Source organism: Lagenorhynchus albirostris, chromosome 20 (genome assembly GCF_949774975.1).
Source record: "Lagenorhynchus albirostris chromosome 20, mLagAlb1.1, whole genome shotgun sequence".
Taxonomy (NCBI): domain Eukaryota; kingdom Metazoa; phylum Chordata; class Mammalia; order Artiodactyla; family Delphinidae; genus Lagenorhynchus; species Lagenorhynchus albirostris.
Window position 1 is genome coordinate 31,274,218 of NC_083114.1, and position 26,715 is coordinate 31,300,932.

General features: G+C 35.6%; 1 protein-coding gene across 5 annotated transcripts in view; it reads left to right on the plus strand.

Moving 5' to 3' along the window:
* The window catches only part of VMP1 (vacuole membrane protein 1), a 130,811-nt gene that overhangs the window by 84,039 nt on the left and 20,057 nt on the right, over positions 1-26,715 (plus strand). For 4 of the 5 annotated variants that reach the window (XM_060134375.1, XM_060134374.1, XM_060134377.1 and 1 more), the window contains 3 exons: positions 16,847-16,927; positions 21,678-21,794; positions 26,601-26,662. In XM_060134375.1, the coding sequence (XP_059990358.1) occupies positions 16,847-16,927; positions 21,678-21,794; positions 26,601-26,662 (260 nt within the window). The remainder of the gene's footprint in view (positions 1-16,846; positions 16,928-21,677; positions 21,795-26,600; positions 26,663-26,715) is intronic. The other variant, XM_060134378.1, reaches the window with a different exon arrangement.

The window sequence follows — 26,715 nt, forward strand, 5'->3', positions numbered from 1 at the left end:
TGTTTCAAACACCTTTTGTAAAATGCCTTTAGAAAGGCCCCTTTCATTGAAACTTAGACCAACAGACTGTATGTATGCTATGCTTTTGCTCGAGTTTGCAAATCAGTAACACACTAAATACACATCCACCCTCTGTTGTAACTGCTGAATGCTCCTAGGGATCCTGGCCTGAGATCAGAGTTAGTGCAAGACATTGACAGCAGAGTAACTATTATGCTCCTTTCCTATTACAAAAGGTGTTTTTGTTTCTAATTCGTCAAGGTTCTTGGTTTGTCGTAACAGATAGGCAGTTCTTTCTTGCTGAGTATTTAAGAAAATTTCTCTTGGTAGAGTGTTCTTCCCATTTTCCTGTCTTGGGCCTCACCATGTAATAAACATGACTAGCGTGCTTTTAAACTAAAGGGCTATGTAGAGACACCAGGAAGTAGGCATGGTAATTAATACAGTGCTCCCCTCAAAAGTAGGCAGGTACTCTAGACTTCCTTGTGCACTTTCCCTGATAAGGGTCTGCATCCATTAATTTATCAAAACTTGTAAAAATTTATTTTTACTACTTCTTGAGGTAAAGACTTCAGTAAGTTCATAGGCTGTTATTTAAAGCCATGCTTCCATTTGTTTGTTTTAAATTTGCCTCTTTCACGTTATAAAGGGCGCTACCCTCATTCTAGTGTTGTAAGATTTTTTTAAACACTTTTCCTTTCCTCTTTCCATAACTTTATAGATTTTAATCAGTTACCTTTTCAGCCTTTCTAAAAAAATAATCATTTACTTTTTATATCTAATAACCCCAAACTCTTTGATCATTTTAATTCGTGCTCCCCCCATGGATCTTTATCTAATCCTTTTACATTTTTTCTGACATGAAGTTGTCAGAACTGCATATGATTTTTCAGGGACAACTACACTACTGTACTTGTGTTTTTTCAGATTTCTACAACCACAGTCCTCTTTGGCAATGCATTTTGCTGATGTTTTTAATAAATTGTTTACTTCATGTTTACTTCAATAAACTGTTTACTTGGGAGACCACTCCCAGTTCCCTTTCCTTTGTTCATAACTGGAAACTTTTATAACCCATCACTTTATCTATCTATCTATATCTATCTATCTATCTATATATATATATATATATATATATATTTTTTTTTTAGCCACGTTGCGTGGCTTGCAGGATCTTAGCTCCCTGACCAGGAATCGAACCCAGGTTCTCAGCAGTGAAAGCAGTGTCCTAATCACTGGACTGCCAGGGAATTCCCCATCATTTTACATTTAAATAATTTTTCCCTAAATGTGTTATCTTACTGTTATCCACTTTGAAACTTACCTTCCACGTTTCCTTTTTCTCTCTCAAGTTTACATGATCTTTAAATATATTGCCATGATTTTGGCACTTTATAATTTTAATTTCAGCTGTAGGTTTAGAACTTAAACTCTGTTCCTTTTTTCAGGACCATTTATAAACTTCTTAAGTGGGATGAATGGGTCTGTCTTAGGAAAGAATCCCACTATTTACATTTCTCATCATAGAGATGATCCCATTTATCTTTATCCTTTGTTTTCGGTCTCTTAAGTTTCCTTTCCCTGACAATTTTGTAAATTCTGTACTGACCTAGTTTTCATAGCTTTGCATGTCTGAGTTCATCTCAACCATTTTTACTTTTTTCCCCCTTTTTTTCATTCACAGTATTATTGTTTTTACGTACACAGTAGATTGTCATATGCTTTTTGTTTAAATTCCAGTTTTAATCTGGAAATAAAAGTTATTCATTAGTTACTTACAACCAAAATACAATCAATTATAAATGCTAAAAATGAAGGGTGATTTTTTTCCCCCCTAGCATCAACTAAGATTTGGTAAATACCCTTTCTGGTGAGACATGAGAAGATCACATGAAGAGATATTGGCTTCAGACAGGAAAAAAGAGGGAAGAAAAGAAAAATGCATTACTTGTGTAATGTGTCATTTCTAATAAATCTTGCATACTCAGACATTTTCCCTGAGTGTCTAGAGTGCTGTTGTTCTTCTTGGGCTACAGTGTTCATTGTTATTTCAAGTAGAGGCCAGGCAGGCACTGATAGGAGTGGATGCCGGCCTGCCTGCCTTCCTAAGAATTACCATATGGTTTCTTTTCAACAGAAAGCTAAGCAGGGATAGAGGGAGGAAAAGGAAGCAGCAGATACTGGCTGGTTTTACTGCTGGTAGCTTTGACTGTGAAAAGGAGGAAAAAACTCTGTGTAGTTATCTGGAACTTCCAAAAATACTGCTCTACTTTTTATCTGAAAATGTTAGCAAATGCTGATGGTCAGACCCTGAGAAAGTCTCCTGAAACCTTATTTCTTCCATCTCTTCTTTGCTCCTAGACTACCCAAGAGATATTTTATGTCTAATAGATGATTTGTGAGTTTTACGGTTAGTAATCATGGTGAGGTGACCATTACAGATGTAAATAACTAAAGAATTTCCTCTTATTTCCTGGAGACAAGAATATGTTGATTAAGAACTAGCATTCATGTGTAGTAATCTCATCCATCCTTACCCTCTTGTCATGGAGTATTTGGTAAACTACTTGGTTGCACTGCAAGGCAGATTTGATAAATTTTCAATTCTTAATGCATTTCCTTCCTTTCCTCCTTCCTGCTTTATAGCCCTCTTCCTTCCTTGATATTAACATGTTGCTCTTCTCTTTTTGAAATTAGAAACAAAACAAAACAAAAGCCTCTTATCCCCTCAACTTGTGATGTTGCCCTAGAACTGAGCTCACATAGTGTCTAAAAATTCTGACAAGGTATTTTATTTCATTGGTTCTCAGGGTTTCTTTCTTGATAGTAATGTCAAGTAATATCAGTCTAAACAATTTTGTCCCATAATCAGTTTTGTCTCTTAATTATCATGGTGATAGATATTATTATCATCATTTTGCAGAAAAGATGAAGAAACTGTGGCTCAGGGAAGTTTGAAAACAACAAGTTGGTGCTCTATTGTTTGATGTTGCAGTAAATCTGTAGAACTGGTGTTCTTATATTCTGTTTCTCTTTTTCATGCTTTCCTTTTCATTTTTTCCGTTTCAAACTCAGTAGGTTTCCTGAGTCATCTCTTTCCCCATCTCTACCAATTGCAACCCACCCACCATCCCCATATACACACTAGATTATTTATTTATCTCTCAAGAGAAAAAACTTGCTGGAACAGTCTTCCTCTACATTCTTAGCCTGGCTTATTCCCTCACCTCCTTTAGGTTTTTAATCAAATGTTACCTTTTCTGTCAGGCCTTCTCCAACCATCATATTTAAAATTACAACTTGCCTGCCACCCCATTTTGTAGTTTTTGTCTCCTCCCATTAAACTGTAAGCTCCATGAGGATCCAGATTATCAGTTTGATTCAGTGTTGTATCCGTTGCTCCTGTAATAGCATTTGGCATTGTAGTAAACACTTGCTAAACGTTTATTGAATTAATGGTCAAACCACAATGTCCTCATCTTTATATTCTTTATTACCATGCATGCATATACCATATATATATGGTAGTTACCAGCTTTTTTGGGTTGAATTTAATTGCTTTTAAATAAGAATTTTGGTTCTAATTTTGTCTTCTAAAATTCTGTATGGGTAAAAACTATATGTAGTTTTCCCAAAACTCAGCACTTAAAGCTTTTCTTTTACTCCTCTTTTCATGGTTGAATTTATTCAGTCTTCATATGTTTGAGTTATCAAAGCTACTAATTACCACAGACAGACTCATTAGAACCATCTGTAGGAAAGTAAAGAGGTTTAGATTTTTTTTCAATTGAGATTTATTATCAACTGGCAACATGGAAGCAATATTAAGAGTAATTTATGTTACAACCACTTTTGAAAAGTGTGTGGCACTGTCTACATAGACATACCCTAAGATCTAGCAGTTCCATTTTGTAGATTTATACCTAGAAGAAAGATGCTCCAGAAGACTTGACAAGAGTAGTCATAGCAGCATTATTTGTAATAACCCCAAACTAGAAACAACCCTAATGTCCACCAACAGTAGAATAAATAAATTGTGGTATATTCATACAAAGGCAGCAAATTGATTATTGCCACGTGCAACAGCAGGAGTGAATCACATGGACATAACGTTGACCTACAGAAGCCAGAAATAAAAGAGGACCTACTGTATAATTCCATTTATATAAAGTTCAAAAATAGGCAAGCTACATTTATAGTAATAGAAGTCAATGATAGTGGTTATTTTGGGAGAAGAAGTAATTACTAGTAGTGCCACCAGTGGGGTTTCTGGAGTTCTGGTAATGTTCTGTATCTGGATCTTGGTGGTAGTTACATGGGTGTGTTCATTGTAAAATTTCACCAAGATGTATATTTTAGATTTATGTACATTACTGTGTATCTGCTGTACAGCTAAAAAAAAAAATAGTTTTACCACCCTCCCACCAAAGTAAATTTGGTAATAAATATACGAGTACATGTAGAAATTCATTTAATTATATAGCTGATATAGCTGATATCTTTCTATTTTAGGCACAACTCTCTGAAATGTGTGTCACTCATGGACCTTTATTTTTTACTATACTCCATGTTACAGACTACATTGATTGTACTTAGGGCCTATGCGTGTGTAACTGAAATAATGTTTTGTGAAACAGTATTTACTTGTATCACATGTACTGATCTCACATTTTTATTCTGTTCATTAAAAAGATGCTATTTGTGACCAACTAAATTTTCACAATATGCAGTCTAATAAAACCATACTAAATAATAGAAATGTATAAATATGAACAGGAGCAAAATCTGAATTTTCAGATTTCTAGATGGATCAGGTTTTTAGTACGTATTAAATTTAGCTAGTTGCCAAAACAAATGGTTCTTACTATTTCAAAAAATACACAGATCTTCTTTGTGTTCATTTTTAGACATGACTTCATAGATTTTGATTAATGTGTGATTTGATTTTTATATGTATATGTTTTATGTGTAATCCCCCCTTTTTCAAAGGGGAAAAGATGGTGTTTATGTTCTTCAATTTTATTTTTAATGTGTCAGAGAGAAGGAAACCATATCCCATTTTTAGATAATGACAAAAGCAAGCAATAGATAATTCTAGCTAGAAAATCCAATACTGTTTTATAATCATTATTTTTAACTTCCTAAAAAGTAGTGTACCGGATGGGATATGAAGACAATAAAACAAATGTTTACTCGTTACACATTGGAGTACACAGATTTCTCGTATTTGTTATTTACAGTTTTGATTTTTGCCCCATCTGTGAACCATCTAAGGAACCATTAGTTCCTTATTGTTTTTTTTCCTTCTTTTTAACTGCTGAATCCTTATTTTTCTTAATTGAGATAAATTGACATCTAACATTGTATTAGTTTTAGATGTACAACATAATGATTTGATGTATGTATATACTGCAAAATTATTACCACAATAAGTTTAGTTAACATCCATCACCACATATTGTTACAAATTTTTTTTCTTGTGATGAGAACTTTTAAGATCTCTCTTAACTTTCAAATATACAGTACAGTCCTGTTAATCAGAATCACCATGCTGTACATTACATCCCCAGAACTTATTTATCTTTTAACTGGAAGTTTGTATCTTTTGACCACCTATGCCCATATCACCCATCCTCCATCCATCTGCCTCTGGCAGTCACCAACCTGGTTTTCTGTATGTATGATCTCAGGGGTTTTTTTTTAGATTGCACATATAAAGTGAGATCATATAGTATTTGTCTTTCTCTGACTTATTTGACTTAACATAATGCCGTCGAAATCTATCCATGTTGTTGCAGATGGCAAGATTTCCTTCTTTTTTATGACTGAATAATATTACAGTGTGTGTCTTTCTATCTTTATGTATATATCCCACATTTTCTTTATTCATCATCAATAGACACCTAGGTTCTTTCCATGTCTTGGCTATTGTAAGTAATAATATTTCAATAAACCTGGGCGGGGGGTGTTGCAGATATTTTTTCAAGATAGTGATTTCATTTCTTTTGGACCAAAACCCAGAAGTGAAATTGTTGGGTCATATGGTAGTTCTAATTTTAATTTTTCGAGTACCCTTCATACTGGCTGTACCCATTCCCACCAACAGTGCACGTCTTTTTCTCCTCAGCTTTGCCAACATTTGTTATCTCTCTTTTTATTTTATTTTATTTTATTTATTTATTTATTTTTTTTTTTTTTTGCGGTACGCGGGCCTCTCACTGCTGTGGCCTCTCCCGTTGCAGAGCACAGGCTCCAGACGCGCAGGCTCAGCGGCCATGGCTCACGGGCCCAGCCGCTCCGCGGCATGTGGGGTCCTCCCGGACCGGGGCACGAACCCGTGTCCCCTGCATCGGCAGGCGGACTCTCAACCACTGCGCCACCAGGGAAGCCCTTTTTTTAGTTTTTAATGTTTGTTTATTTTTGGCTGCGTCACATCTTAATTGCGGCACACAAGATCTTTCATTGCGGTGCACGGGCTCTTCATTGCGGTGTGCGGGCTTTTCTCTAGTTGCGGCATGCAGGCTTCACAATGCATGGCTTTGTAGTTGCCGCACGCGGACTTAGTTGCCCCGCGGCATGTGGGATATTAGTTCCCTGACCAGGGATTGAACCCGCGTCCCCTGCATTGAAAGGTGGAATCTTAACCACTGGACCACCAGGGAAATCCGAACACTTGTTATCGCTTGTCTGTTCTATGATAGCCATTCTAATAGTTGTGAGGTGATATCTCATTATGGTTTTGATTTCCCTGATGATTAGTGTTGTTGAGCACCTTTTCATGTACCTGTTTGCCATATGTGCATCTTTTTGGAAAAATATCTGTTCATATCCTCTACCTATTTTTTAATCAGATTTTCTTCTATTGAACTGTGTGAGTTCCCTATTTATTTTGGATATTAACCCCTTGTTAGATACATGGTTTGCAAAAATTTTCTTCCAGTTGTTATGTTGCGTTTTCATGTTGTTGATGGTTTCCTTTGCTGTACAAAGCTTTTTAATTTGATGTAATCCTACTTGTTTATTTTTGGTTTTGTTGCCTTTGCTTTGGTGTCATATCCAAAAATCATTGCTAAGACCAAAGTCAAGGGGCTTACCCCCTATGTTTTCTTCTAGGAGTTTTATGGTTTCAGATCATATGTTCTAGTGTTTAATCCATCTTGAATTGATTTTTGTGTGTGGTGTAAGATAGGGGTCCAGTTTGATTCTTTTGCATGTGGCTATCTAATTTTTTTCATCACTGTTTATTGAAGAGACTATTCTTTCCCCATTGTGTATATATATATATATATATATATATATATATATATATATATTTTTGGCAGTACACGGGCCTCTCACTGCTGTGGCCTCTCCCATTGCAGAGCACAGGCTCCGGACATGCAGGCCCAGCAGCCTAGCCGCTCCACGGCATGTGGGATCCTCCCGGACCGGGGCACAAACCCATGTCCCCTGCATTGGCAGGAGGACTCTCAACCACTGGGCCACCAGGGAAGCCCCACCCCATTGTATATTCTTGGCTCCTTTGTCATAAATTAATATTTCATATATGTGAGGGTTTATTTCTGGGCTCTCTATTCTTTTCCATTGATCTGTGTGTCAGTTTTTAAGCCAGTATCATACAGTTTTGATTACTGTAGCTTTATAATACAGTTTGGAATCAGAAAGCATGATGGCCCCAGCTTTGTTCATCTTTACTAAGAGTGCTTTGGCTATTCTGGGTCTTCTGTCATTCCATACAGATTTGGGGATTGTTTGTTCTATTTCTGTGACAAATGCCATTGGAATTTTGTTTGAGATTGCATTGAATCTATAGATTGTTTTGAGTAGTATGGACACTCTAACAATATTCTTCCAACCCATGAGCATATAATGTCTTTCCATTTATTTGTGTCTTCTTCAATTTCTTTCCTCAGTGTCTTATAGCTTTCAGTGTGCAGGTTTTTTATCTCCTTGGTTAAATGTATTCCCAGGTATTTTATTCTTTTTTGGTGCAATTGTAAATGCAAATGTTTTCTTAATTTCTCTTTCTGATAGTTCATTATTAGTGTATAGAAACACAATAGATTTTTTTTTGGCTGCATTGGGTCTTTTTTTGCAGCACATGGGCTTTCTCTCTAGTTGTGGCGAGCAGGGGCTACTCTTTGTTGTGGTGTGCGGGCTTTTCATTGTGGTGGCTTCTCTTTGTTGCAGAGCATGGGCTCTAGGCATGTGGGTTTCCATAGCTGTGGCACGCGGGCTCTAGAGCACAGGCTCAGTAGTTGTGGCGCACAGGCTTAGTTGCTCTGCAGCATGTGGGATCTTTCCGGAGCAGGGCTCAAACCCATGTCCCCTGTATTGGCAGGCGGATTCTTAACCACTGCGCCACCAGGGAAGTCCCCACAATAGATTTTTGTATATTGATTTTTTATTCTCCAACTTGACTGAATTAGTTGATTAGTTCTAATAGTTTTCTGGTGGAGTTTTTAGGATTTTCTGTATATAACATCAGGTCATCTGCCAACAGAGAGGGTTTTACTTTTTCATTTCCCATTTGAATAAAAATGATAAGAGAGTAAGCATCCTGTCTTCTTCTTAATCTTAGAGGAAAAGCTTTCAGTTTTTCACAAGACTATGATATTAGCTGTGGGCTTGTCATATATGGCCTAATTCCCTCTGGACCCGCTTTGTTGAGAATTTGTATGATGATTTTTCCTTTTTTTTTGAGGATTTTTGCATCTGTGTTCATCAGGGATATTGGCCAATAATTTTCTTTACTTGTAGTGTCCTTGTCTGGTTTTGGTTTTGGGGTAATGCTGGCCTCTTAAAATGAATTTGCAAGTGATCCCTCCTCTTCAGTTTTTTGGAAGAGTTTGAGAAGAGTGGTGTTAGTTCTTTAAATATATGGTGGAATTCAGTAGTGAAACCATGTGTTCCTGGACTTTGTTGGGAGATTTTTGATTACTAATTCAATCTCCTTACTAGTAATTAGTCTGTTCAGATTTCTTATTTCTTCATGATTCAGTGTTGGTAGGTTGTAGGTTTCTAGAAATGTATACATTTCTCTAGGTTGTTCAATTTTTCAGCATGTCATTGTTCATAATAGACTCTTACGAATCTTTGTAGTTATATGGTGTCAGTTGTCATATCTCCTCTTTCATTTTTTACTTTATTTATTTAAGCCTCCTTTTTTCTTGGTGAGTCTAGCTAAAGTTTTGTCTAATTTATCTTCTCCAAAAATCATCTTAGTTTCATTGACTTCTTCTATTGTTTTTCTAGTCTATTTCATTTATTTCCACTATGATCTTTGTTATTTCCTTCCTTCCACTAACTTTGGGCTTAGTTTGTGCTTTGTGTTCTAGTTCCTTGAGGTATAAAGTTAGGTTGTTTGAGATCTTGTTCTTAATGTATGCATTTATCACTATGAATATCCCTCTTAGAACTGCTTTTGCTGCATCCCTTAAGCTTTCCTATTTTGTGTTTCCAATTTCATTTGTCTCAAGATATTTTTTTAATTTCACTTTTGAGTTCCTTGACCCATTGGTCGTTCAATAGCATGTTGTTAAATCTTCACACATTTGTGAATTTTCCAATTTTCTTCTTGAAATTGATTTTTAGTTTTATACCACTGTGGCCAGAAGAGATACTTGATATGATTTCAGTCTTCTTAAATTTATTAATACTGTCTTATGTTCTAATAAATGATCTATCCTGGATAATGTTCCATGTGTGCTAAAGAAGAATGTATATTCTGATGCTTTTGGGTGGCATGTTCTGTAAATGTCTGTTAAGTCCCACTAGTCTTATGTGTCATTTAAGTCCAATGTTTCCTTATTGATTTTCAGTCTGGTTGATCTATCCATTGGTAAAAGTGGAGTATTGTATTGAAGGCTCCTACTGTTATTGTATTGCTGTCTATTTCTCCTTTTAGATATGTTAATATTACTTTCTTAAAAAAAATATTACTTTCTTATTTTGGTATCTCTTAGTCCACTATAATCTTGTGGGTCTCATGGACACAAGTCCTGTTGACTTTCAAATCTAGATGTTTTGGGGGCCTGTCTATCAGGTGGAAGTCTTAAAAGTTGGGTCATCAGGTGTGGGTTTGTGGGGAGCCAAGCGTTTTGCTCTACAGGAAGAAGATGGGAGTTGTGAGTTCAGAGTGTTCATGGGAGAAGGTGAGTTCAAGAGCTTCTTCCTCTGTTGGCATCCTGAATGAGAACTGTCTAATCTCTTATTAAAAGTTCTAAATCTGTAAATTATTTCTAGAATAAAATTGCTTTCCTGAAATGTGTTTATATGATGTATTCTATTTGCTCTATTATAGAATTCTACCCTAATTTCCAATTTAAATAGGAATTCCAGGGATCATCTCTGATTTAATAATGTAAAAGCTATAAATTGGATATTGAAACTTTCATTTTCAAAAGTAGTTGCACCACTCTGTTCTGATCACTTTTTTTGGTAAATGTATGTGTATTTTGTAATCCAGCATCCTGTAGGTACTGAATTAAAAATTTATAATTAGTTTCTATTGTCACAATCACTTTACTTCGTCAAATTAATATCCCTACTTTATCTTGTAATTCTAGAGTTTGTTTCTTAGCAATCTTCATCTTACAAGTTTGTGTGAGTCCATTATAATTCAAAAAAAGAACAGGGACTTCCCTGGCAGTCCAGTAGTTAAGACTTCGCCTTCCAATGCAGGGGGTGCAGGTTTGATCCCTGATTGGGAAGCTAAGATCCCACGTGGCTCATGGCCAAAAAAGCCAAAAACAGAGAACAGCAGCAATGTTGCAACAAATTCAACAAAGACTTCCAAAAAAATGGTCAACATCAAAAAAACCTTAAAAACAAGAATAGATGATATGTGACTCTTTTGAAATTATACTACATTTAAAGGAGACCTCAAATATGCAATATTAAAAACATCAGTTACATTAATGATATTGTTGAGGATGTCAACACTAAAGTAAACTATTTTGTTCACTTTGAATTTAATAAATTAATGCTCTATATCTTTCTGTGAAAATAGCTCATAAAGAGTCCTGATAACAGGTAGGAAATTGCAGTTAGGAAACATTTTATTCTGTTTTGTTTTGTTTTGTTTGCGGTGCGCGGGCCTCTCACTGTTGTGGCTTCTCCTGTTGCGGAGCACAGGCTCTGGACGTGCAGGCTCAGCGGCCATTGCTCACAGGCCCAGCCGCTCCGCGGCATGTGGGATCTTCCCAGACAGGGGCATGAACCCGTGTCCCCTGCGTCGGCAGGCGAACTCTCAACCACTGTGCCACCAGGGAAGCCCTTTATTCTGTTTTTAAGAGGAGAAAGATTTAAAAATTATGAGTTATGTTTCATTGTAGTTTCTGTGAAGATAATAATTAATCGTACCCATTAACTGTGTTCTTTACCATGTGTAAAATATTAGTCATTGTAGAAAATACTTAATTACATGGTTATTAGGATCTTAACAAGTTAATATTTCAAACTGATTGTCCATGATGCTGAAACAGCTTACAACATTAAGTCATCATTACTAGTTAGCTCCATTTCTGGTTAATAGAGAATAATATGACACAACATATTTGACTGGGACACAGGAATTAACAAGTCATTTTTAGATGCCAAAAGAACTTCACAAATACAGTAGATATTAACACAAATTCCTCTTATACACAAGAAATTATTGAAACAGTTGTTCTGTGGTTTTTAGTATTGACCCTGCAGCCACTTCAGTGTCAAACCCAAGAAGAGCAATAGCTCAGCAGAAGTTTTAACATAGGGAATTCCCTGGTGGTCCATTGGTTAGGATTCCAGGCTTTCAGTGCCAGGGGCCCAGGTTCAATCCCTAGTCGGGGAACTAAGATACCGCAAGCCACACGGCACAGCCAAAAAAATAAAAATAAGATAAAATCCTTTAAAATATATATATATTTTAAAGAAAAGAAGTTTTAACATATAACATGTTAAGAAGGCAGTTAATTTATAAAACTGCTGACCAGTTACCTCACACTGATGGTGATAGTTCAGCTCAAACTAACATAAGGTATTAACCGAATACATACTTACCTCCAGTAATAATGCATTCATTTTATATGTTTAGGGATTATCTGTTGCTTTGAAAGAAATCTTGGAATTTAATGTGATCCCTTATCATGAAAATGAAAAGATTTTCTGTTACCATTTGAAGATAAACATTATTTTATATATTTAGATCTAAGTTGACTTCTTCAGTTCAAAAATTAGTATTTTGCAAGCTAATTATTATAATTAGCTGTACAGTTTCTCTTTTCTTAATCTTAAATATATTTCTTAGGAAGACGAAATGTGAAACAAAAGTAGTGCAGGAATATTCATACTTGAAGGCATTGTCTGTTTTTCTTTATTAATCCTTGAAATCTCAGTAGTAAGGACTTATTGTAACTTTTCTTCATCTGCCTTCTGTAGTCATTGGAGAAATGTTCCTGGTGTCTCTCATTCTTACTTTCAGAAGCACGATTGGTTACGTACATAATCACTATCAGTAGGAGTGGGAAAGATAATTTTATTTACTTGTATTTTGTTTATTTACTTTTAAAAAGTAGAAAATGATATATGATTACTAGTTGTAAATGCATGCTGCTTATTTAGATAGAGCTAGAGGATGAAACCCCTCTCAGGCACTTAAAATTGTGAAATACTTGAGCATTGTGAAATGTGAATCCAGCGAAATGAAACTATTAAAAGGAATTTGGTTTTAGTTGTACAGATTTTTTTTTAATGAAGAATGACAATTGAGGAAGTAAGTAATCAGATTGAACTTGCTACACAGTTCCCACAAACGCAAAAAAAGAAAACGATTAAAATGAAATATTAATTTGATATTTAACTTGAATTTTGAATCTCACATATTAATTTGTTAAACTTTTCCTTTAAATTATTGTTGTTTATTATTATTGGCGCACAGTTTTTCTTGGCTAGTTTATTTTATCTGATGGCCTAAAAAGAATAGCAAATTTTGTTTGAAATTGTTCTTTTTAAACTTTAGTAAAAGAAGGGTTTTTTTCCTGTTTTTGTGTGTGTGTGTGTGTGTGTGTGTGTGTGTGTGTGTGTGAGAGAGAGAGAGTTGTGTTTATTGTCTAATATTATACCTATAGTACATTTTTCTCTCTTTACTTTAAAAGCAAACACAAACAAATATTTTAATGCATAGAAAATGTTAGCTTTACATCATTAGAAAGCTGTCAAATAAATGCAAATAATGAAGAAGTACTGAAGTTGTTTAAAAATAACTTCTAAAATTGCAGAGCAACAAACAAGGAACATATAATTACCTTTAAGATGTAGAACATTTTAGACAATTAAAAAATGATGTTTTTAATAAATGTTAACAAAGCCTTTAAACCCATATCAGTAAGTTTTGAATATGACTTTAAATGTGAAATAAGTTTAAAATAAAAACAACAAAATATAGTTGTGTTTATGAAATCTAAACATGAGTTAATTTACCACTGTAAAGTATTTCAGATTTGGTGCAAATACTAGTGTAATGCTGCCTTGAGTTTGTTTTCATTACTCCGGCAAGGAAAAACATCAAGAAAATTCTTCCTCGAGCTGCATACTCAGCTTCTGTTGGTTTCTTGTGATGAAAGCAACTGTGCAGACTTATTAGCTTAATTTAAATAAACTTTTATGAATTATTAATATATTAATGTAATTTTAATTCCAAGAATATTGTGAAAGACCTGGAAAATAAATTATAGGAAGTGAAAGTAGCATGGTCATGGTGTGTATGTGTGTGTGTGTGTGTGTGTGTGTGTGTAACACATAGTAAGATTTATGAAATCCATTTTCATTAGATGACTTTCAGACTTTTTAAAAAGTAAAACTCCCCATTAAAAAGGCACTTAACTTATTTTCCTTGTAAAATATGCCAGCTAAAAATTAATTAAAAACAAAAGAGTAAAGGGAACTTTCTATTATACTTATTTGGGTAGAGTAACGCTTTTCCTTCAAACAAAGATTCTTGAAGCACCGTTAAGGATAATTGATGATGGGCACCCAGGCATCCGAAGGAACAAGGAGTTTATTTTCATTTTTTTCTTGTCTAATTTCTGTTAAGTAAAGAGATTCTGCCAAGGGATAAAATAGTTCCTTACTTTCAGGATGTTTTAAAAAATATGATTCCTTGAACTTCTCTAGGCTTAAATATTTTTGTTAGTTTGTATGTTAGCTGATCTGCATAATGTTAAACATTTTTTCCTTTATATAAGCCAATTAGTATAATCATACCTCCTTTTCAATTTAAATGTATGGGTGTATGTATCTCTATAATAGAAAAATACCATCAGTTTAAAATGATGACACTATCATAGTCACTTGGTTGAAATAAATATAAGAATCTAAAGCCTTGAAATTAAGATAAAGGAAAACAGGATAGCATACCTTTTATATACAACACCTTGTTGATCTTGTCTACACTATTTTATGCAAAAAACTAATTTTTTGTAATTTTATATACTGAAGACTGCATAAATGCTGCGATAGAAAAATGTTCCCACATTAGTCTGACTTGGCAAATACGTTTATAAAAAGTTTTGTTGTCTTTAAAATAAAATTTGTATAGTTTTTGTTTTGTTTTACTTTTTCTTCACAATTGAGTACCATCTTTCACTAAAGTAGATCTGCTATGAAGATATCAAGGGCTGTGAAGGAAGGCGTTTTCCTGAATTTATATTTTTAACTCTTGGGCTATATTAATTAAAATTTCATAACTAATTTATAATATAATAGTATTATTTGGTATTTTTAAAACTCAAAACATTTCTATTCATTATGGCCAGTTTTTATTTAGTGCTCTGATGAATTACAAATTTAGTAATTTGTGACTTATGTAAATTATTCAAGACAAATTGGATGTATAGTTTTAAATAAGTTATATAGGAAAACTGATTTCATTATATATTCCTAACCAGTTTTTAAATCAATAAAATCAGTATTTCACTCTTAATGCAGTCAATGTTAATTTAAGAAAAAAATTAAATCTTCAGTTAGAAATATGAAAAAAAATACAGAGAGCCTTTTGCAGCAGTAATTTAGTTGTTTAAAAATATTAAATCTGATATATTTTATTTACTAGACGAGTAAGCCTAATCCCAAAAAGAAAAATTCTGTCTTTGTAAATACATTGCAAAATTACAAAATTGCATTGTAGAATTTAGTTAATGATTAACTTTGATAGCCTATATGTTTGAACTTGAAAGTATTTGTATTAACTGTTAATATCTGTTAATATCTCTTTTTTTAATTTATTTTATTTGTTTATTTTTGGCTGTGCTGGGCCTTCGTTGCTGCTCACGGGCTTTCTCTAGTTGTGGTGAGCGGGGGCTACTCTTTGTGGCGGTGCATGGGCCTCTCATCGCAGTGGCCTCTCTTGTTGCTGAACACAGGCTCTAGGCACGTGGGCTTCAGTAGTTATGGCACACAGGCTCAGTAGTTGTGGCTCTTGGGCTCTAGAGCGCAGGCTCAGTAGTCGTGGCGCACGGGCCTAGTTGCTCCCCTGCATGTGGGATCCTCCCAGACAAGGGCTCGAACCCGTGTCCCCTGCATTGACAGGCGGACTCCTAACCATTGTGCCACCAGGGAAGCCCTGTTAATATCTTTTCAAATATATATTATTGGTTTAATTCCTTTGACTTTCTCACCATCCTCAGCAAGTAAGTAGGTGGAAGGTCTTTTTTTTTTTTTAATTTCAGTCTTCACTGTTGTACTTTGATACAGCTGTTCAACATAATATTATGGGTTAAAGTGGTTTTGTGTGTTTGTTTTTTGAATCTACAACTTCTGTTGTGGATTAGGGAAGTGCTTTAAACCCTCTTCCTGGTCTATGAAGGAACCTTCTATCACTTATATTATGACCATTCTATAAGATTGTTGACTATTAGAGTATGTTGAGCTAAAGAGAGAGGAGTGTTCTATGACGTGAACACTTCTAAAAAGACATTCACACATTAGCTAATATCTTTTAATTGTATCAGTTATTTTCATTGAAATTTTGATTGGAGTATATACCATTTCAAAACCAGAAAACAGGTAAAGTCAAATTTCAGACTGGTACTTTTAAGAAAAAATATATGTAATTACAGCACCCTCATGCTAGAAAAGAAAATCGTGGAAATAAATTGGCCAGCCAAATGCATGTTTCAGCCTGGGAGGTAGAAGAGTGAAATAAAAAGAGCAGTGATTTTAGAGCCTGAAGTATCTACTCTGCCTACACCCGAGAATTATTGAAAGGCTCCAATAAAATGTTTGTGAAAACCGTTTTATATAACTAGCACAAACTGTGTAAATGTAGGGTGTTCTTTGTTTTGTGGGATAATGAATGGTTAGTTATTGCCACATAACTGTTTTTTTTCCATCTTTTGGCCAATGATCAGTAGAGGTGTCTTCATTGGCTATCTTGAAAAATCCTGTGGTTTCCTACCCTGATATTAATGAGGGAGTAAGTCTGATGAGTTAATTAAAGGAAAGAGAAAGAGATATGTGGTAGACTAGCATTTCCAAAAGAATGGGTTGGTTCATGGTTGGTTTATAACATTTTGTTCATCCCTAGCTAATCCAGAGAGAACCCAAAAAATAAAGTAACAGTGTTTTGGCTTATTCTTGAAATGTGATAAAAGTTTATCTTTAAGGATGTGTAGTTAATGTTTTATCAAGATTTTATTTGCATGTTTTTCAGTGCACCCTGCTGTGATTTTTTTTAAATCATTCATCTTATTAAATGAATCAATGATTTCAGATTATGAGACATTTGATATTATAAACTCTGTAAAGAGCCATCTTTCTTTCTTCCTTCTACTTTTCATTAATGTTTTGATATCCTCCTTTTATACAGGACTTCGCCTCCCGGGCTAAACTGGCAGTTCAAAACCTAGTACAGAAGGTTGGATTTTTTGGAATTTTGGCCTGTGCTTCGGTAAGTGAATTGTATTTAAATAGTAGATTTAATGAAGAGTGGCCCCTGCTTGCCACAACTAGAGAAAGCCCTCACACAGAAACGAAGACCCAACACAGCAAAAATTAATTAATTAATTAATAAACTCCTACCCCCAACATCTTCTTTAAAAAAAAAAATAGTAGATTTATATTTCGATCCAGTTTGTTTTTAAAAGTACATGACTGGGGCTTCCCTTGGTGGCGCAGTGGTTGAGAGTCTGCCTGGCGATGCAGGGGACGCGGGTTCATTCCCCGGTCCAGGAAGATCCCACATGCCGCGGAGCGGCTAAGCCCGTGAGCCATGGCCGCTGAGAATGTGCCTCTGGAGCCTGTGCTCCGCAGCGGGAGAGGCCACAACAGTGAGAGTCCCGCATACCGCAAAAAAAAAAAAAAAAAAAAAAAAAAGTACATGACTGAATGAAAAAATAATTATCACTTTTAACAGGTATATAATGTTATTAATCATTCACCTTACTGATCAAATGAGCTGTTTTCTGTTGGATAGGTTTCTATGTTGTTTATTGACTTTCAAGCATTTTATCATACCATGATGACTTCAGACCTAAATGGCTTGATTCAGTAAGAAAAAAGAGACAAAATCCATCTTTCTCATGAAGAATATATAATGAAGTGCATTTAAGCAAATAACAATGACTTCATTCTTTCCAGAGTTACAGATAGGTAGTCTTTTTCCAAAGCTTCAGGCATTAGTTATAAGGAAGAATTCATATAAAACCTCCTTAAGTGACTTTAACACCTAGCTAGGTAATTGAAACATCTGTGGCAAGGTTAAGGACATCTTTGGCTACAGTGAATTAAGAAGCTATTTGTGTCAAAAACTTAATTAGGACTTCCCTGGTGGCGTGGTGGTTAGGAATCTGCCTGCCAATGCAGGGGACACAGGTTCAAACCCTAGTCCGGGAAGATCCCACATGCCTCAGAGCAACTAAGCCCATGCACTGCAACTACTGAGCCTGCACTCTAGAGCCCATGAGCCACGACTACTGAGCCCACGTGCCACAACTACTGAAGCCCGCGTGCCTAGAGCCCATGCTTCGCAACAAGAGAAGCCACAACAATGAGAATCCCACGCACCACAACAAAGAGTGGCCCCTGCTCTCCGCAACTAGAGAAAGCCTGTATACAGCGATGAAGACCCAGCACAGCCAAAAATAAAAATAAAATTTAAAAAAAGAAAAAATAAGTTACTAACTGTATATAAAAAAATAACTCTATAAAAAAATAACTCAAATTGCAGGTTTATGAAATTGACATTCCTTGATGAGTTGGTGTTTATCCTGGTCCTTTTCTAATATAATAGATACAGTTACATTTGAAATGGGGTGTTTTGGTCAAAGTTTTCTTTGGTAGTCTGTACACAATTCTTGGTAGTTCAGTGGTAGATTTGACCAGAATAACTAGATGTATCTAGTTGATATGATAAAAGCTTCAATTATAAGTAAAATTCAGAAAATTATTGTCTACTGACCCACAGTTACTTTATCCATTATGTATTAGAACTTGAATATATCCTTGAGTACCCCTTTCCTCACCTTAGCAAAGTAAATGGCCAAAAAGGGAAGACATTTGGTGCCAAAATTTCTAATGTGATATCAACATTCTAGAGATATTCTAAACTATACATGTGCCTCAATTACTATCTTTTGACCCTGGCTATACTAGAAATTTTTGTAATCTAACTTTTCTTTTCAGTGTAGAAGCTCTTTATCACAATATTGATCTCAACTATTTGAGCAATGTGTAGGTATGTTGTAGTGTGACGTAGTGGGATGAGAATTGGTTTTGGAGTCAGGCTTACTTGGGTTCCTAAACCAGGTTTGCCTCTTAGCTATGTAGTCTCAGTGTCAGTTTACTCTCCTTGAGCCCTAGTTTTCTAATGTTTAAAATGGGGCAATAGGGACTTCCCTGGTGGTCCACTGTGTAAGACTCCGCACTCCCAATGCAGGGGGCCCGGGTTCGATCCCTGGTCGGGGAACTAGATCCTGCATGTATGCCGCAACTAAAGATCCTGCATGCCACAATGAAGATCCCACGTGCCGCAACTAAGACCCAGTGCAGCCTAAATAAATAAATAATTTTTTTTTTTTAATGAGTTAGTAAGACACTCATTACAAAGGTTGATGTGAGGATTTAAGATAATATATATGAACTAACACAGTGCCTGGAAGGTGAACTAAGACAGAGCTCAACCATTTTTTATTGTTATTCATCAGCTTTGTATCAACCCCTGACTGCTTGGATGAAGAAGTGAAAGCTGTATTCCCTTTCCTCAAGGATTCTGAAGTCTAGTGAGGGAGACAGTTTAAATACAATAATAAGTGAAAGGTGCTGTGGAAGCCCAGCAGAATAGGATTAAGCTGAGAGGACTAAAGAACGATAATGTCCTTAGTTTAGAAGCTAAGAGAACAGTGTGAGAGCCATGTTGCCTGGGTTGAAATCCTGAAATCATGCTCTGCTGCCATTAATACTGGACAAATTGCTTAATCTGTCTGTCTCACTTTTCCTATAAAATGGATGTAATATCATATAGCATTGTTTTGGGAATTAAGTGAGTTGATGATGTAGAAACCTTAGAAAAGTACCTAACAACTCAATAAAAGTTAGCTTTCATTATTCCTGGGGAAAATACAAGAACCTTTGATTTATTAAAGCAAAAAATATTTATTCTTTGGCACTCATCTATGCCTGTGTCTTCCCTGCTAAAATTCCACTTTCTATACTAGCCAATCTTCTTTTTTTTCTTTTCTTTTTTTTTTTTTAGCCAATCTTCTTTATATTTGACTAGGAATAGTCAATAGCCAACATAAATTAATAGATCGATTTGACCCTCTAAGAACTTTTTACTAGGAAATTGTTAATACTTATATTAAAGTATTAAAAGTATGTGTACTTGATTTAAGGTAAGAAGGTAAGTAGAGGGTAAGGTAGGAAGAAGTTCGTTTTTGATAAATTTATTTATTTATTTTATTTATATTTGGCTGCATTGGGTCTCTGTTGCTGTGCACGGGCTTTCCCTAATTGAGGCAAGTGGGGGCTACTCTTCATTGTGGTGCGTGGGCTTCTCGTTGCCGTGGTTTCTCTTGTTGCGGAGCACGGGCTCTAGGCACGCGAGCTTCAGTAGTTGTGGCACACGGGCTCAGTAGTTGTGGCTCGCTGGCTCTAGAGCTCAGGCTCAGTAGTTGTGGCACACGTGTTTAGTTGCTCCGCAGCACGTGGGATCTTCCCGGACCAGGGCTCAAACCCGTGTCCCCTGCATTGGCAGGCGGATTCTTAACCACTGTGCCACCAGAGAAGCCCAGAAGTTTATTTATTAGTTAGTTATTTTGTTGTTAACATTTAAACTAAGGTAAAACTCGTAATTGAGGGAAAATCTCAAAGCTACTTAGTAGTTCTTTTAATTCTAATCTTCCTTTCTGTGTATTTAGTTAACAATTGAAAAAAGTAACATGCATATGTAACAACAAATTCGTTGATTATGCTCTTCTGAGAGTATCCAACATAAAACTTCTAATTTTTATCTACTCTGATTACATATCTTGTGTACTTTAATTTCCATTTCAATATGCTGTGGAGCCTGATAATAAAGGAAAACAATTAAAATTTTAATTCATGGAGTTGTGAGAGTCATATGAGAAAATATAAGAAATGACAGTTGTAAGGATGTGGAAGTGACATTGTTATTAAATGGTTATAAGACAGATGCAATTGCATAAAGCATTTGAATTTGGATAAGAAAAATAAAATTAAGCTATTGAATCTGAGTTTTATTAACAGAAGAATACTTGAATTCTGATTTAGTTATGTTATTGTTTTTGAAAGAACATTTGTGACAAATACCTTTTAAACAACTGGGCTTTTATTTGAAAGTCCAAACACAAAATTATATAAATTAATTAGCTTATAAATGGTTCCACCAACAGACACAGGACAAGAGTACCTCTGTGGGAGAAAAATGGATGAAGTGCTCAAAAAGAGCTTCTGGTTTCTTTGCATTTTTACATGAAATTATCTATTAGCATTCTTGAAACATGGGAATGTTCAGAAAAGGTATTTGTTGTGAATCACTTCTTTGTCTGGGACTGAGTATTCACAACATCTGAATCTGTGCTCTTGTATTTCCACCCTTGATTTTCTTTGTAGAATGAATCACATGACCCCATGGCCTTGGGCTGTCATAGATAGAAAAAATTCATTATTTGTATTTTACTTTATGTTGAGAAATGAAAGCACGGCCACCTATAAATGTATTTGTGAATTTACAAGAATGTTTTCTGTAGATGTGAGTACTTTCTAGATAATCTTTTTCTTCATTTATACCTCACCTTATAAAACAGCTACCAAATGGTCAAGTATCTACTGAATGGAATTAAATTCCTGTTGATCCATTGGCTTTATCCAGTTTTAATGTGATGAAAAAAAGTATATTTATGGGGCATTAGTCATAAGTAGTGCAAACAAAAGGACAGCTGTGTTTGCTTTGAACAAATTAAGCAACTGCCTGGGATGAATATGTGACACAACTTATAGAGACATTAGAATACTTGTCAAACTATCCAGACAGTCTAGTACTGATCAGGGAACCCATACCTCTCTTTCCAGTGGTAGACAAGGCTTAACACATAATTCCACACACCTATAGGTGGTAAAATTAAACTGTTTTTTGGATTATTTATGGACGTTCCATTTTAATTTTTTCTTTTTTTAAATAGATTCCAAATCCTCTGTTTGATCTGGCTGGAATAACATGTGGACACTTTCTTGTACCTTTTTGGACTTTCTTTGGTGCAACCCTGATTGGAAAAGCAATAATTAAAATGCATATCCAGGTAATTATACCCTTTTGACTCCCTGTTTAATGATGATGAACCCCTTAAAAGACACTGAAAACATATTCTCCTTGCTCTCTCCAAGGCAAATTGTTAAGATTTTGGTTCTGCTTCTTGGTTGGTAGCATGCTTAGGTATTCAGCCACGGAACATCGTTTGGAAGTTAGTGGATTTCAGGCAGGTTTTCCCTACTCCTATTGGAAAGTTGTTCCCCTTTATTATTTTTTTTCCTTGTTTTATTTCTTTCCTTCTTTTTTCCTCCCTCCCTTCCTTTCTCTCTTTCTTTCTTTATTTCACGTTTGCCTTGTGAAACTTGTTTATCCAAGAATTTTACCAAACGAAAATAGTGTTCCTGTATAGGAAAATGCACACCATATTAACATATGTAGTCCAAAGATGTTTTATCCTTACTGACCATAGGCTGAGGAAGTAGTCCCTTTCATTAATTCTACTTTTCTTTCTCACGTTCTATATATAACACTTCCTCTCAAGGCACAAATATCCTTTACAAAATACCAGCCAGATGTTAATGTGGACAATGGGGAAGAAAGGGGCCCTGAGGAGGCGAAGAGATGTGGGTTTTGGTTAGAGATGTGAGAATCTGTTGATCTTCAAAGACACTCTTAACAAAATCTTTAGGATAGGGCTGTGTGTGTGTGTGTGTGTGTGTGTGTGTGTGTGTGTGTGTGTGTGTGTGTAAATAGGGGAGAGAAAAGAGGCCAATAATTTAAATGAGAGGAAATGGATATATGCTTCTAGGACTGTGATATGAATCGATAGGTGTGGTATAAAAGGCAAATCTTACTAGAATAAAATAAAATTAACGTGGAAAGAATGTCTTCATTAATGAGGTTTGCAAGAAGGAAGCATTCACCAAAGGAAGGGCAAGAACAGTGAGTAATGTCTATGCCCTGGTCTGATTCCTTAATAATTAAAAGCACATCTATCCCCCAAGTTTTTGCTTACCACCTCTTTACCTCCAGTTCTTAGAAGAGAAGAATGAAAAAGGAAAACTTCAGCTGCTTCTACCTGCCCAGTTTCTCATATTAGACTTTGGCATTTAGGATGAGTTTATTGAGCTTGTCATCTACTCTCTGGCCATGCTAATCACTCAGAATTTCAAGGCTTTATTTTTCCTCCTTCAAGGAATATAATTGCTCCTACTTACGTTAAGTGTATTGTTCAATGACGATGGGTTTTTAAATACTGGAATGCTAGTTACTTTGGGAAAGATTTAAAATACTATAATAGGGTTTTTCAAATGATAAAATCATTTAGCTTTTTGAAGTCCTTTGAAAGTATTAATACCTAAGGAACAATAACAGATTATTTTAATTCCCTTTATAACAGCAACTTTTCTAGGAATCCATAAATTTAATGTATCCTGCTTTATGTACTAACTTTCTATAAAATATATTATGCTAAAAGTACCCTATAGTTATAGGGTATGTAACTTATCAGACTTTTCATTATAGCATATTCAAAAATAGTATTTTTTTTAACATTCTCAGTAGATTTTTTCAAGTTATCATAATAATGCTTAATGTTTTAATAGAGTACTTTACACTTTAAAGTGTATGCCACCCGATTTAATTCTCATAATCCTGGGATAGAGAAATTACTACTCCCATTTTGTAATTATCAAACTTAGAGAGGGAAATAGGTAATAGTTGCCTAAAAGAATAAGTAACAGCTGGAATTTGAACCAGAGTCAGCTTCAAGTTCAGTGTTCTTTCCACTCTTTTGCAATGCCTTCTTAACTGTATTTATATGATCACGAAAACTGAATTGTTTAATACCTGCTGTTTATCAGGACCTGTGCCAGGCAGTTTGCATGGTTATCTCAGAACAATCCTGTGAGGTGGTTATTATCCCCATTTCATAGATGGGAGGGACTAGAATTCAAACCAAAATCGTGCTGTTAAACCTCCCCTAAAAGTTTGAAATCAGCCCACCTAATAATGTTAATTAAGGATTTCTCTTTCTACTGGACAAGTTCAATTCCTCAGCCTGTAGAAGTTCCCTTAGAAATATTTCCTTTCTCCTAAATGATGAAGAAAATAAGGAGTCAGCATACTCATATAATATTTCATGTACCATATAATTTACTTATCATGTGTATTATTTATTGCCTTTCAACTTTCCCCCTACCGCCACACATACGTGTACAGAAATATAAGCTCCATGAGGGCAGAGGTTTTTGTTTCTTGGCTCCCTAAGGTATTCTAGTGCCTAGAATAGCATCTGACATGTCCTTGGCACTCGGTAAATATTTAATATATGAATCAGTCTAAGATACTTCTTTCCATTGGAGGACCCTTCTTTTATAGATATATAGTTTCTTCTTTGTTCATTCTGGCACCATTAGCTCCCTACACCCATATATATATTTTTTTAATTATTCCTACTCTACCCTTATTTCCTCTGTGCACATGGTTGACATGGCTGACTGGGCTCTTTGGGGATCTGTGCCTTTTGTTTATTTGGTAGAATCCCCACCCAGACCTCAAGCTTGAATGATTCTGAGACATATGTTCTTAAATGTCTTGCCCAGCACAGTGAATTTTCAAGCTGTTATATATAAGAAGAAAGTCTTGTTTTGTTTCAAGAAAGTCTAATTGTGCAATTATCTGGGCATTGGCTTATTTTGAATGTTAGGAAATGATGGTAGGGAACACATGGTGGTGAAATCACTGAGAGGCAAACCATTACCTCTGTTTCTTAGTAAAAGATTTATAGCTCCTGGGCTTTCCTGGTGGCGCAGTGGTTGAGAGTACGCCTGCCGATGCAGGGGACATGGGTTCGTGCCCCGGTCTGGGAAGATCCCACATGCCGCGGAGTGGCTGGACCCGTGAGCCATGGCCGCTGAGCCTGCGCGTCCAGAGCCTGGGCTCCGTAACGGGAGAGGCCACAACAGTGAGAGGTCCGCGTCCCGCAAAAAAAAAAAAAAAAAAGATTTATAGCTCCAATTAACTGGCTTTTAGTATGGATACTAGAAGAGTCCCCATATATTAATGCTTTTCTCCCTAAATGATCTCTTGTAATTGTCTTATTAGTTTCATAATCTTCATACACCATTTGTGTAGGATTGTTGATAAATCATCATCCATCTTGTAATTGTTTGATATCTATATGTGCTTACTTTTTTCATGAGATAAGTAAATACCTTTTTCACATTAATAGATACATAAACAAACACCAAAAAGGACTGTGAACTTATTTTTTTAGTCTTATTTCCTCACACATATCCAGCTGTGCAGCTGCCAATGTCTTTGTTAACTGTAGGACATTAAGAAAATATCGTTGCCTTATTAGTCTTCTACCTGAAATAATGAGCTTTAGTCTGAATTAGCCACTTTCCTGAGATTCATAATGGATGGCTAAAAAGAAGACTATTGTTATTTATTTTATTTCTCTTCCCTCCCATTTGGTTACGTAGGCTATAGTTACTATTTAACAACAGTAACAAAGCACTGGAGAGTTTGTTATCAGGAACTGGGAGAGAGAATCTAGAATTAGTCATATTTATTCAGAGAATTATTCTCAGTCCTTTAAAGCTAAACCTTAATATCACCTTCTTGAATCTCTAATTAATTGTACTTATATGACCTTTTCTTTCTCTCAACTTCTGTAACACATTGTTTTCACCGCTAATGACATTTACAGTTTATATCTTTTGTACTTAACCATCTTTCTACTATGTATAGAAAAATTTTTTAATTTCTTCAGGGTATTGAAGAAGTATTCTTCCCATCTTTGTGTTCCCTGAAAGCCCTTAATAATGCTTATATTATCCATAGTAAATACTTTTTGTAACATTTGTTGAGTTGAAAATATTTGCTACCTGTTAGCCTAAAGGCATCTTTACTTGTAAGTTATGTATCAACATCTTTAATTAATAAAGAATACCTCAATAATACCAAATTGGCAATGACCCAGGTCTGATAACGATCCCCCAAAACTTGTTGATGCCTTTGCTTGTACCCGAAACCTGAAATTCCAGGCTCATTCAGGATCTGAGAATGGAACTTTCATGATACTTTTATAAGAACTGTCCAGGAAGGACATAGTCTTTTCAAAGATCCTCTTGATTAGATTTAGCCCAGACACCTATCATCAGGCTGATAAGCTTTAATTTCAGTGGTGGAGGCTATATGGGAACCCATGACTTTAGTTGTATACACCATTCTAAAACACATAGAACGGGCTTCCCTGGTGGCGCAGTGGTTAAGAATCCGCCTGCCAATGCAGGGGACACGGGTTCAAGCCCTGGTCCAGGAAGATCCCATATGCCGCAGAGTAGCTAAGCCCGTGAGCCACAATTACTGAGCCCACATGCCACAACTGCTGAAGCCCGCATGCCAGGAGTCTGTGCTCTGCAACAAGAGAAGCCACCACAATGAGAAGCCCGCGCACCGCAACGAAGAGTAGCCCCCGCTCTCTGCAACTAGAGAAAGCCCACGCACAGCAATGAAGACCCAACACAGCCAAAAATAAATAAATAAAATAAAACACATAGAACATGTGGAACATCCACCCAGCCTTGGGTTTCATGACTCACATTTCTCCCTCAGACATGGTCACGTATCCTGGCAAGACTAGAACTGTACTTAAGGAAAAACATCTTTAAAATACAAAGTACATAGCATTTGTCAAATGGTGTTTTGTTTTGTTTCTTAAAATTTTTTTAAATTGCAATTAGCAGCAGCATGGTCACCTTTTTAGACTATTATCAGAATTGTGAATTTATATTGTGTTTTTTTTTTTGATGAGAAATATTTATTTTAACTGGCATTTTCTTTACAGAAAATCTTCGTTATCATAACATTCAGCAAACACATAGTGGAGCAGATGGTGGCTTTCATTGGGTGAGTAATTCTTTAAGGACTAATATTATCATGGTTTGAATGGGAAGAAATAT